The sequence below is a fragment of the Patella vulgata genome, chromosome 3 (genome assembly GCF_932274485.2).
Source record: "Patella vulgata chromosome 3, xgPatVulg1.2, whole genome shotgun sequence".
NCBI classification, from domain to species: Eukaryota; Metazoa; Mollusca; class Gastropoda; family Patellidae; genus Patella; species Patella vulgata.
In genome coordinates, this window is record NC_065881.2 from 50,199,406 (window position 1) to 50,213,479 (window position 14,074).

The 14,074-nt window shown below is 34.2% G+C and overlaps 1 protein-coding gene across 1 annotated transcript in view; it reads left to right on the top strand.

Annotated features, from left to right (window-relative positions):
• Nucleotides 1-12,826, top strand: part of LOC126815377 (atrial natriuretic peptide receptor 1) — a 38,529-nt gene extending 25,703 nt beyond the window's left edge. Inside the window, exons 12-20 of the mRNA XM_050540980.2 lie at nt 3,685-3,840; nt 5,264-5,435; nt 5,850-5,999; nt 6,505-6,628; nt 7,365-7,433; nt 8,109-8,283; nt 10,274-10,372; nt 11,375-11,466; nt 12,251-12,826. Coding sequence (XP_050396937.2) covers nt 3,685-3,840; nt 5,264-5,435; nt 5,850-5,999; nt 6,505-6,628; nt 7,365-7,433; nt 8,109-8,283; nt 10,274-10,372; nt 11,375-11,466; nt 12,251-12,307 — 1,094 coding nt within the window. The 3' untranslated portion in view covers nt 12,308-12,826. The remainder of the gene's footprint in view (nt 1-3,684; nt 3,841-5,263; nt 5,436-5,849; nt 6,000-6,504; nt 6,629-7,364; nt 7,434-8,108; nt 8,284-10,273; nt 10,373-11,374; nt 11,467-12,250) is intronic.
• Nucleotides 12,827-14,074: the final 1,248 nt, after the last annotated feature.

Consider the following 14,074-nt stretch of genomic DNA (forward strand, 5'->3'; position numbering starts at 1 on the left):
TCTTTATAATAGCACTGATACAACCAATTCTAAAAGGATTTACAGTGACGGAAGGGCAGATACGCATTGGGTTCTTTAGGAGACACTGTTGAGATTCAAGAAAGACCGTCTGGTTTCAGTAGACCCCGTTGATTCATGGGAGCGCTATATGATGTAGTAGGTTCGTCAGTAAATTGTACTGTGGCTCAGCGAGTAAGCCTCTATCTCGTTAACCGGGAGGTATCGGGTTCGCTTTCAGTGTTGTTTGAGAACGTTCCTCTGTATTTTCTGGTGTAGTTCCCCCTTGTCAGTGGTGAAAGCCTTGAAATGGACAGCGTCTTGTCATTTGGGTGTCCCGTCTACATATTGATGTGTTATAACAGGACCCTTGGCAGTTGGACTTCGAAATAAGAGAAGGTCAAAACGGCGCTGTCCGGACAAAATTCCCCCATGACCACACTCTATGACCATGGCGAATGCCCATCTTCATTCGCCCAGTCGTTGCAGGAAAGTAGGACGTTAAACCCATTTTATTTCAGCCGGTAACAGCCACAAGAATCCTGGCCACTTACATTATCTGGTTTTTAAAAAAAAATCATTAAACAAAGCACACTGTGATCCGATCTTTTTCAGCAAAGTTGCGCAAACAGATTGAAATATGTGATAGTAGTACCGTTAATCCTCCACATGTCCTGTTACACAATTTCATGATACGTGTTTACCAGACACCGGAAATAGATTGCGTTTTATAGCAGTATTAGATTAAAGGTTTTACAAACGGTTTAATTGAGTCATTTGACGAAGTAAATATACCATACTAACCTTTTCAAGTTGATACTATAGTTAAAATTTCAGAGAATAATGTTTTTAGAAGAAGTACTCAGTCATATTTCACAGGAAGACTTTTTTTTTATAAATTGTGTTATTCCGTGCCATTTATCATTTTACCGGACTTTATAACCTTTAGTTTATATTCAGATCTTACTATTTCAAAGACGATTAAAGTATCGATAATTAAAAATCCTGCATATTACAGAATTCAGACAGTACAGAATCAATATACTAAACACGATCTGAAACTGGTCTGATTACGTCAATTAAATAAGTATTGATTTGTTTTGTTACCATATTTTAATTTTTATTAAATGGGCTCGTTTATATAGATTATATGATCCAATGTTACACTAGCTGTCGGCTTCTGTAGATACCAACTTTAAACCTTTAAAAAGGTTACATGAAGTGTCATCACAATCGTTGTAGACAGGTTCACTTTGAGGATGGCTTTATAGGATCGTATTGACAGCGCGTATATGTATTTCTCTAATTTGGATTAAATATTGTTTTGAGAATGTTTTGCACCTTCGTATTTCGGTTGATCAATTTATTCCTTTTTTTTTTACACAGTGTCAAAATAAAGTTTTGATTTAGAAAACCTAAATACACACATCATCCATTCAGCCGAACTTTGATATCAAATTCACTTATATTAAATTACATGAATCTAAAATGCTAACATGCACCGACCCGCCTAGCACATTTGCACCTTCAAAACTTTCGTTCATTCGAATCTGAGCAATCCCATAGTAATTTAACAGTGTAAATCTTCGATAATAAATAATGACTGGAACTATCCTTGAGATTATTGATTACCGGAAAACATTAAACAACATATACGGAGAACAGCACGCCCGACAAGCAGAGTAACTGTCCTGGAAACGGGATGAAACCTAGAATGCTTTGTCAATGTACAAATCGGTATTTATAATAAAATGATATCTTAGGAATTTTAAACAACATAAACAATTAAAGAGGAAAGATTAAAATATAAAGGACATTACAATAAAATAAAACAATAAGATAATAATAAACTCATTAATGTGTCAGCTGTCAGTCATTAGATAAGTAGCTTAACGTCTAATTAATAACCAACGATTAATAGAAACATAAGAATAATAGAAATGTTTAAATGAATGAATGAATGAATGAATAATGAACGAATGAAATATTGAAAGAGTGAAATACAAACAAATCACAATATCATCACCATTATAGTAACACTCATTGGAAAACAATACGTCCAGTCTTGTGTCCCATAAAATTTATTAAGATCGTTTGCTGTAAAATCGTTTGTACAGAACAATTTTCTGAAAACATCATTAATTACAATACATTATTTATTACAATACATTCTTGATTGCAATACACTGTTGATGACAATGTATTTTCGATTACCATATTTTTGATTACAATACTTTATTGATTACTATACATTATTGATTACAATACTTTATTGATTACTATAAATTATTAATTAAAATGGATTATTGATTACAATACTTTATTGATTACTGTACATCATTGGTTACATTACATTATTGATTACAATACATTATTGATTATAATACATCGTTATAATTACAATACATTATAGTTTACTATACATTATTGATTACTATGTTGTTCTCTATTTTAATAGCTATACTTTAAACACAATTTATCCTCTGAATTATTGACTCAGAATAATGATGATATATTGTATGTAAATAAATCATGAAGATTAATGTATAGGAAGAGATCAGTGTACAGTTAGAAATTAATATATAGAAAGTGGTTTATATATATCCAATCGTTAATGATCATGTAAAGGTCATTTGAATTAAAGTAGCGATCTGAATTTAGAAGGCCATAACGGCCAACCTCTCAGACAATATTTAGTGATCTTTACGCTCTTGCCACATTTTATTTAAGGGCTCTTATTCATGCAATTGATTTACGAGTGATTGTCCTGACAAAACAATGTTGAATATGGACTCTATCTATAGTTAAATGACTGGATCTATAGATTAGTATGTTGCTTTCATTGACAGTGACAAATCCTTTCAGCTGTAACAGCATCTGCTCGATAATTTAGGCCAGCTTTATTTATTTCGTTTGATTTACCAAGAGATTAATAATAATAGTATAGTGTAAAATAAATTAGTAGAGTCCTCCAACCTAATTGATTACTAATTCGTTTCGTTTACTTTTTTTTGTTGATATTTTCAAACATTGCTATCTAACAAAGTTTCTGTCACAACCACATTCTGTCATGGGGGGGGGGGGGGAATTTATTTGGTCACATGACATGACACAATTTATTCCTACTGGTTAGCCATACAGTGCTAAAGTTTTTTATAGCCAGCCCCCCCCCCCCTTTCGATATTTGTGTAGAAGAAAAGGGTTTGAATTTACATTTTCTGCCAGGTTTTTGGTGACTTCCTTGTTCAACCTCATACTATTACATAGCACTGATCTATTACACTCACGTCGTGGACGTTTCCTGGATAATAATGTATACAATTAGTATGGGATATTTGATGCTCTTTCTTTATATTTTTATTCAGATATAGATTTGGGAAACTGGTATGACTCATGTGAAATCCTCTCCTTAATTCGCACTGTCTCTTTTTGCATAACAAATATGACATTTTCTTTTCCGCCATTTATAATGGAAATGCATTGTCGAATGTAAACAAGAAGGCGTCGATATCTAAAGCTCAACTACAGATATTATAGTGACGTGTATCCTATATAGCTTTTCTTATGTATTGAAATATGGATTATTTGATATATATTTTAAATCATTCTATCTTTTTATCTGCTTCTTGTTTTAAAGAAAAATTGATGTTAACCCATTTTAATTATCTATGTTCTTCCCTTGCATAGAAAAATTATGGACGGCACCAGAGATATTACGGGTATCAGGAAAACAGTTTAGTGGTACACAGAAAGGAGATGTATATAGTTTCGGTATTATTAGTCAGGAGATAGTATACAGAGGAGGTGCATTCTATAGACACGATATGCAATTAGCACACGAGGGTATGATTATAATTACTACAACGCGAATATATGAATACAATTACTATAACGCAGAGATATGCTGATAATTTCTATAACGCGAAGTTATGGTGGAAATTAATATAATGAAGGTATAACGCGAAAGTATGCTTGATAATTACTGTAAGGCGAATGCAAGATATGATGGTAATTACTATAACGCGAAGGGATGATGATAATTGCTTTGACGCGAAGGTGTGATGATAATTTCTATAATTCGAAGGTATAGTGGTATTTACTATAACGCGAAGATATGATGATAATTACTATAAGGCTAAGGTATGATGATAATTTCTATTACTCGAAGTTGTGATGATAAATAATGTAACGCGAAGGTATGATGATAATTACTATAACGGTAAGGTATGATGATAATTACTATAAGGAGTCATATTCAATGTGGGTGATATTCTTTTAATTTCCAAATCAGTGATTCTGGTCACCCACATCACCCTAACTACGGACTAAATGGCATTGAATCCGCACATGTGTTTTCCTAGGAACTATTAAGACTAAATGACACTGAATCCGCACATGTGTTTTCCTAGGAACTATTAAGACATCCTGTGTCGTAAGTGGTTAGATTTTAGAATATATAGATATATTGTTTGTTTTATTTTGGCAATAAAATCCAGTTCAAATCACCATCTGAGCTGGTATTCAATAACGCAATATTTATATGCTTAATGAAACGTATAATGATTAATAGCCGTCTGTGAGTCAATACATTGCCAACTAAAGATAAAGTTAAAACCTATAGATTATTCAATCAGTCACCTAAATACAGGACATTAAAAGCTTTAAAGTATAATATTATTTAATTATATATATTTACTTTCCGACGATTTTTGACCAGCATTCCGAAAAACATCGTGTTTACGCTGCATATGAAATCGCATATATATCAAATCCAGCTTGATTAATTAGTGACAATGCAAAGATCAAATCTCTGTTATTGTTTTCAATAAGACTGTACACGCATCCTGTTTATGATATTCTCTTAAACTCTTGATTTAGGGACCAGGGCCCTGTTTCACGAAATCTTAACTATAAGATAAAATCCAAATTTTAGTGGATTCTTCAGTTTTGATTGGCTAACCACTAAAATCAATCTAATATCATCAAATCAAATTACTAAAATTTGGATTTTATCTTAGTTAAAATTTCGTGAAACAGGCCCCTGCATTCATGGAAGTAACATTATACGTTTCAATGTGCTCTCAATATCTGAACTCTTTCCGGAACAAATACAACTACTAAGTATTGGGACAAAAACCATGCCTTCATAATAAGCTGTCCTATATTCAATATACGAAAATATTAAAGCAACAAGTAGCACATCACTTCGACAAAATATTAATGCTTTATAAGGTCTTTTTAAAAACAAGGGGTGTTCGGTTTTCAGATATTTATCACAAAGTAAAGAGTGGTATGAAACCATATTTTCGACCAACATTAGAAGATTTTGATTGTCCATGTGATGAGTTAGCTGGTGTTATCAGAAGATGTTGGTCAGAAGATCCGACAGAAAGACCAGATTTTCAGAGTTTAAAAAATATTATTAGAAAATTGAACAGGTACTGATTAGTTAAAAAAATTATTGACATTTATAAGCGGGATGTTTATGTTCTGAATTAAATTGATAAAAAAGTGATTTGAGGGTAGATGAAGGCAGGGTGTCCTAAATGATAAGGTCTGTCATTCAGGTTTTTGATTTTCATCCAACGCATGTAACGGACTGACATAGTGTTTTTGTTGATTGAGTGGACGTTAGCTCCCCCAACCCATCTCCTCCTCTCTCTCTGTCTCTCTCTCTGTCTCTCTCTCTCTCATTTAAAAAAGTATAATAGGTTAACCCCATGCCACCAGTCTAAAGTGAAATTCATATCAGACTTAAAAAGGGATTCTATCTGCTTTATAAACAGAAATTCAATATTACCTGGTCTGTTTGAACTGTCTAAAAAGCAAAATAATATTTATTTACCTTACAGAGAAGGGGATAAAGGAAATATATTAGATAATTTATTATCAAGAATGGAACAATATGCTAATAACCTGGAAGCTCTGGTTGCTGAAAGAACAGCAGACTATTTAGAAGAAAAGAAAAAGACAGAGAACTTATTATATCTTATGTTACCAAAGTAAGTATCTGTTAAGGGTCATGATGAAGACGGGAGCTATTTCCCTTATATTTCCGTCATCTACTAAACCTCTAGATATTTATATTTCACCGAGGATCTCCTATGCGAGATGAGCCTATCATTTGACTCCTCTTGCAAGTTTCCTAGGTAGAAGCAGACAATAAACTTCAAGGAACGAACGAACCGGGGATTTTGTAATAGGATAATTTAAAATATCGCCACAACGTACAAAATGTATCCCATTTTCGTGACCACTATTTTGTTTAACATTGTCGTTGTTGTCATTGCTCTGATAAATGCAGACGGTCAAATCATTGTTGTTATCATAGCTGTGATTCCAAAGGCGGATATTTATATAGTAAAGGAAGAGAGCCATCCCGTTAAAATCTAACTTTCGAAAACTGTTCTTATTTTAAGCATCGAAATCTGTTCTTATTTAAAAACATTGAAAACTGTTCTTTTTTAAAATATCGAATGTTTGACAAAGAGATATTATATTTTTCAGATCTGTTGCAGGCCAGCTTATACGAGGAGAACCTGTAGTAGCCGAAACGTTTGAACAAGTAACAATATATTTTAGTGATATTTGTGGTTTTACAGCTCTCTCAGCTGAAAGTACTCCAATGCAGGTAAGGATGTTTAAATATTGTGATGGAACAAATACCTAGAATCGTGTTAGGAACTTTCAAATATATAGAATATTATGATTTAATTGTGAAAGGTAATTAACAGGATGAATTACAGCATAAAACCACTTTCTTTGCTTCTCCACATAAGATAATAATGTTTGGCGCAATATAGCCCGGTTGGAGCTGACGTGCCATAAAACTCCATTTCATTGATTCATTCCGCATAAGATACGAATAATCCCGGTTTCTTCTCTTGGCTGTCACTGGGCCCTCTAGCTTCGCTTCACTTATCTTCCACTGTATTGAATGTTCTAAATGTCTGATTGGCGTGTACTATTTGAATTACAGCGGCATACGGTTTTTCGAATCTGTTACAATAAATTATTATGCGTTATTAGATGAATTGTTTGGGTTGTTCTTTCCGAGATTGAGATGCAATCTGTCGTCTTACTAGATGTATATGCAAGGTAGTTCTACGACAAGTATTCGTGAATATCTGAAGCATCTAATGCTTAATATTCATATAGGATCATCCATTTTGGCATTTGTTTATTTGGATTCAAATGCTGTACTTTTTAAACTGACATTAAAATATGTTGGTTGATATATATTATACAGATCACATAAAACGTCAGTCTGCCATTCGAAACTATTAGTTTCATGGATATTGTTTTACCCATTTTGTATGTTATTGACGACTATGATGATTGAGGGAAATTATATGTTTATCTTGTAGATAGTTAATCTATTAAATGATCTATATACAACGTTTGATTCAACTATCGAAAATTTTGATGTATATAAGGTAAGTATCTTATATATAGCAATAAACTCCAAATCCTACTAGACAGTAGCTTGCAATTTGATGGGTTACAACACTCAAGATCATTTCCGAGAAACAACTAGAACTTCCTTCAATAGCATCGACATTAATATTTCCACTTAAATCAGCAGATTTGAGAAACAGTTCTACTTATTATTCTAAAGCAGTGTCTTATAGTTAATATTTGGCCACAGTACACCATTAAATTAACATTGACTCTAATGTTAGTTCTCGCCTCTTTGAACGGTTCTAACTTTACCCAAAATTTCGTGGGGTTGAACACGTTCTACCACAGATAGAGCAACATGTGGCAACCTTTTGCTGAAAATCAGGTATAAGGTTCGCCATGGAAATCTTGAGATACACAAACGGAAAGAAGCATGAAAACTGGCAACTGTCGCCCCTGCAATTCAACGTAACCAGCCTCTTAACACTCTTATCCTTCCGCCTCAAAATCATGAATATTCACCAAAACCTGGAAGACCATGTATATTCAAATCGCTCTCCTCGATTCTACACCAAACGTCAACAAAAATCGCCACGGTCATTATTGCAATCTACAGACACAGTTGAAATCGTAAATTATGTTGCTTTTCAAAGACCCTAGATAAACAACTCTTCTTGGTTACTTTAAAATCATTTTTACTCTTACTTTAGGTAGAAACAATCGGTGATGCATATATGGTAGTATCGGGACTTCCGGATAGAAATGGAAACCTTCATGCCAGAGAGATATCCCGGATGTCTTTAGCATTGTTAGATGCTGTTTTATCATTTCGTATTAAACACAGACCAGATTTACAACTAAAACTTAGAATAGGTTTACACACAGGTAGGTTATACATAATGTTTTATTATTCTATGTTAAATACACACCAAACTTAGAATTGGTTTACATGCACTATGTTAAACATTAAGAGTTATTATTCTATGTTAAATACACACCAGATTTACAACTTAAACAAAGAATAGTCTACATAGGTTAAATATAATGTTTTATTATTCTATAGACGTTAAATACACACCAAACTTAGAATAGGTTTACACACAGGCAGGTTAAACATAATGTTTTATTATTCTTTGTAAAATAAACATCATATTTACAACTAAAACATGGACTAGGTTTTGCATACAGGTAGGTCAAACATAATATTATATTATTCTATCTTAATTTCCATAGGTCAGATTTACAACTTAAAGTGGGTTTACACAATATAGGTTAAACACGCCAACAGTGAGACTGATGTTCCTCGCCAAATTGAAAAAGTAATTAGATGACACAAATATTTTAATTGCATATTTATCCTTTTATAAAGCATCGATCATTTTGCTTATAGTGCTTAATGTGAGCAGAAAATGACAATTTTCGAAGTAGAAATAGGTTCCGAAAGGTGACAGACGAAAATATGCATTTTTGAAACTATAGGAAATGCGCATTGTCGAACCGTCATGGTACTTATGTCATCATATACGCCAAATTTCACAAATCTCAGTTAGAATCAAAGTTGTCGGGCCCCAAAGTCCCGACCAATCAAATTGCTCATCATCGAACTTAGACAAGGTATTGATGTACTGAAACTATACTCCCAGTTTGATGTACTGAAACTATACTCAAAGTTTCACCACTCTCAATCAGTTAGAATCAAGGTTATCATATTCCAAAACATGGACGCAGAAAAAGTTCATTATTGAACTTAGTCAAGGTATTGATGTAATCAAACTATAGGAAATGTGCAATATCGAACTTAGCCATGTTAATGAAACTATAGAAAATACTCATTAGTTAAGGTATTGATGTTTCACCATTCTAACTCAGTTTTCGAGTTCCAACGAACCTAGTCAAGGTATTGATGTAATGAAACTATACACCAAGTTTCACCACTGTGATTTAATTCGAAGCAAAGATATCGTGTCCCAAAGCATCGGACAATCGAATTGTGTATTTCTGCTTAGTCTAATACACTGTTCAGGCGCTTATTTTTTCAAACCAGTACAAAATCGCCGGGTTTTTTTAAGACAAGATCGTGTTGCGTTCTCACGTACTCTAAGCCAAACCGGTTTAACTATTCCGACCTCTTTCGTCGGAGGTTAGAGTTAACTACGCACGCGTACGCGCCATTTCCTAGCATATGTAAACACCCGGTCAAGAAAATGCTCATCATCGAACTCAGTCAATGCATTCACCTAATAAACACCTACACCAAGTTTGAAAATTAAGCCGGGCGACAACAATATTAGACTTAAACCGACAAGTTACATACACGTTGATTTTAGTAAGGCATATTAATCATAGGTTTTACTAATGCATATTAATCATAGGTTTTACTAATGCATTTTACTAATGTATATTAATCATAGGTTTTACTAGAGAGAGAGAGAGAGAATGGGGTTTAACGTCCACTCGACACAAACTAGGTCATTTCGGGACTAACATATGGTTTAATTTTATTTACATAATTCGCTTGCGCGTAGGGGTCTTTAGCAGTGGGAGGAAACCGGAGGACCCGGAGAAAACCCACGAGGTTGGACAGGCGACCCATATGTTTTACTAATGCATATTAATCATAGGTTTTACTTATCCATATTAACATAGGTGCTACTAATCGATATTATGACAGGTTTTCCTAATTCTTATTAATCATAGGGTTTCCTAATCCATGTTAATCATAGGTTTTACTAATCCATATTAATCATGGGTTTTCTTAATCCATATTAATTATAGGTTTTTCTTGTACCCAAAGAAGTGTTTTTATCATTCTAAATTAAAGCTAGACATAATTGCAAGACAAGGACAGATAATAACATGTATATTTTTGACGCAGGTCCTGTAGTTACTGGTGTAGTAGGATTAAAAATGCCTCGTTATTGTTTATTTGGTGATACTGTTAATACAGCTTCTAGAATGGAATCAAACGGATTACGTGAGTATCCTCTTACAATCATTGGCAATATCAACGCGGCTGTGAGCGTCATTTTATATCCAGCTGAAACTACAAAAGTAACGCGTTAAAACCAAATGTGTTAATAGGATATATTTGATTCACCGAGTGGTGTGGTTGCGAACCTAGAGTAATAGGTTTGTTATTAAACATGATGTGAACGACACTACAAAATGTAGTCATTGGTAGTCATTCTAGAGTAGAATCTTAAACAGGCATTATGCAAGCGCTAAATCTGCCTATTGCATGTCTTTCTTCGGGCCTTAAATGTTATGGCAAAACCACAATCAACTCTCAATCTCATCGGATGGCTCCGATTTTAACTGGTTTAGAACGTTCGGCCATTTAATGATTTAAAGTAAACATGGATTATCGGGTCTATGTTTATTATTATTAACAACGGTAGCGATGACAATCGAGACTACACTGTTCTTCTAACGGCGATAACTCGGCTCAGAGTGAAGTAATTTGACTGAAATTTCAACATATTCCCTTTTCATTTTCTATTTTGTAACTATAATAGCGAGAATTGTGAGCTCTTCATCTAATCTTACATAACGCCCCTTTAATCAAGGACATAACTTGACGCACAGTTTAGACACATTTCATACTCTCTAATCGTTTAAGACTTGAGTCACAATATAACCTACCTCTTGCTATTGCCGCCTTACCCACCCTCTATTCAAGAAATATGGGTAATAATTGGCCTACCTTTCTTCTCGAAGATTTAAGCAGCAGGGTAAAAGAATATTCATGGCAAATGGACACCTACCTAGCTGATTTAGATCTATATACGTAAAGCTTCGCGTGTCCATACTAAATCTGTATTGGATGGGTGTCGGAATGATTTTGGTAATATTTCCAGGACAACCCTGTTTTAAGGAATAATCAGGATCTTCTTCAGTAATATATCTAGGGCAGTTCCGTTTTGTATTTCGTTGTATTTAACAAGAAAGATATGTATTAACTATTTATCTATTTCAGCTCTGAAGATACATGTGAGTTCAACTACCAAATCTATATTAGATACATTCGGTACATTTGATTTAAATCTTCGTGGAGAGGTGGACATGAAGGTAAGTGTAAAAGGTAGAAACATGATGGCCATTTACTCAAAATGATTGACAACAAAATATTTGAGATTGGAGATAAGATAAAACAACAAACAACTGATCATGTCCCATTATGGGGAATTTCCTTTTATAAAAATATGATAAAGGACTATTGTCTAAAGACTAGAACGCTGTGTTGAGCCCTGTCAATAACTATCGAAAGTCCTTGTTTTGGACTTGGCGTTTTGCCGTAGTTCTATAAACTGAATAGGTATAAACAGTTCTCTTCGATGTGCCTACATTGAGATTTCTTGTAAGCATCTAGCCGATCATGACTTACACTTGAATAGTACAATAGTTGGGAAATGTTCCCTTTCGTCATGGGTTGTCTCCCCTTTGAGTAAAACCTGAATCACCACATACCAAGGATTGCACATAGCAGTGAACGCTTTCGGCTGCCCACTAACAACACCCGGGTCCGCTCACTGAACCTAATATATTATTTTGTTGATTATTGCGTTCAATGTCCGTGTATTGTTTGTTATATGTGTTGATTTATTTAGCGAGATAACAATCTGTATTTGTTCAAAAATGATTTACAAGAAAGACGGTTTTGACGGCGGTCATGAGTGAGAACGTCCCAAAAATTCACAATAATAAATGTGGATCTATTATTGTTTAAATTAAAATGACCAATTATTGGATTAAATTGTCAGTAAGTGGCGACTGTTATTCAGCATTAGGTATCACTATTTACCTTAAATTTATATATGTAATTAAACTGATCATCTTCAACTTTATTTTTCAGGGTAAAGGATTCCAGATAACATATTGGTTAATAGGTGAACGGGATCCAGATAAATAATAAAACCATATTGATGAACTGTTTTCGAACGGATCTTTATGCAAACCGTTTCGTCACACTTAAGTGCGTTTTGTACAGAAATTTTGCGAAAATAGATCAAGAATGACGGGTCATTCTTGTATTAAAGTCTGCGAATTGTCTTAGTTTAGAGTGACCGACTTGGTTTGATTTGAAATGACTGGTTGTCCCTATCCCAGAATACCATCTTTGTCTCGGTTGAGTATAACCGATTGTTCTCAGAGTAATCGAATACCTCGGTTAAATTTAGTGTATACTTACAAGAGAACTTTGTATTGTGCTTTGAAACCATGTATGACTGTACAAAATAATGGCTGTTTTACGGGTCACTACAGTGGGATACAACAGAAAGAACGACGAAAACAATAAATAAATGTGCAATCCTCGTCTATAAGATGTCCTATTTTATCCAATTTTGATTTAAATAAATAACATCTTCATATTACCAGCCATACATTTATTGAATGTCTCTACAAGTGAGAAATTAGTAAAATTTGAAATCATTAAACGAGTATGGTTTTACTTGTTCCATTATGGTAATTATTCACTCCTAAATACTATCTTGGACCCACCCAATAAACTAGGCTCTCGACAAAGTGTATGTGGGATTCACAATATAATCAAATGACATAAAATTAAATTTAAAACAATGAAATAACTAGAAATATAGTTTCATGTTTAGTGGGTGTTTTTTTTAGCTAAAAAACACGTCCACGGGCGCCTGTTTACTGGGTTGATATTTTAAAAACACGACAACAGACGGCCTGGCCTCTGTTATCCATTTGATTATTTTACCAACTTGCTTCTGTAAATACACCCGGAAATGATGCCGATTGGTCAACTCCTTAGAAAAACGTTTGTAAACCAGACATAACTCACGGGTGTATTTACGGCAGTCAGCTTTCAGGGTGCAGAATCAGTTATTTTCTCAATAGTTTTTGTACAACCACACCTCTATTATACAGCCTACTCTATATCAAATCTTAACCTACCTCGATAGTAACGAGTATGAACTTGGTTACGTAGAACTGTCTCTTTGTTTGCCGTTTCTTTGTTACTCCCAATTGGAGTTTTCAGTAACAATCGCAAATTCGTCTATTATGGCTATATGGACACTTTTGTCAGAAAATATAATATATTCCGCATGTAATATATTTGGTGAGCAAACAAATAGAGTGGAATTAAAATTACCGTTGGCGTAATTCGGGATCTGAAATAATGTTAACAGTACAAGGAAAAGCGTATTTCATGGGAGGTAACTCCACTCATAGTCATAAAGTACAAATAATGAAATGAAATGAAATGGGGTTTAAGGTTCTACTGTTCTGCTCCGACTGCGCTGATGAAGACGACCATACGCCATACAGTGTGCTATGAGGGAAATTTTGCCCAGGCAGCGGCACAATGGCATACTCTTATATATAATTCCAACTGCCAAAGGATTTTTTACGTGTACGCCAATGTATATACGGGACCTCGGTTTTTCGTCCCATCCACAGGACTAGACAGCTGCCCTTGTCAGGAAAGTACAAATAGAATGGTGTGTTCCTTGTTACAGTATTTAGAAAACGCTATATATTGGCTGGGTTTGTTCTCGACATAAATATCATTAAGCCCATTGTCTGTCTCTTCGTGTGCTACTCTGTTGTATTGTGGCTGATTTTTCTGGTTGTGTGTTTGTCGTTGGAAGTTTTAAATTGCCTACTACCTCAGTTTCATTTGGCTTTAAACCGGATGCCTTGATCACCA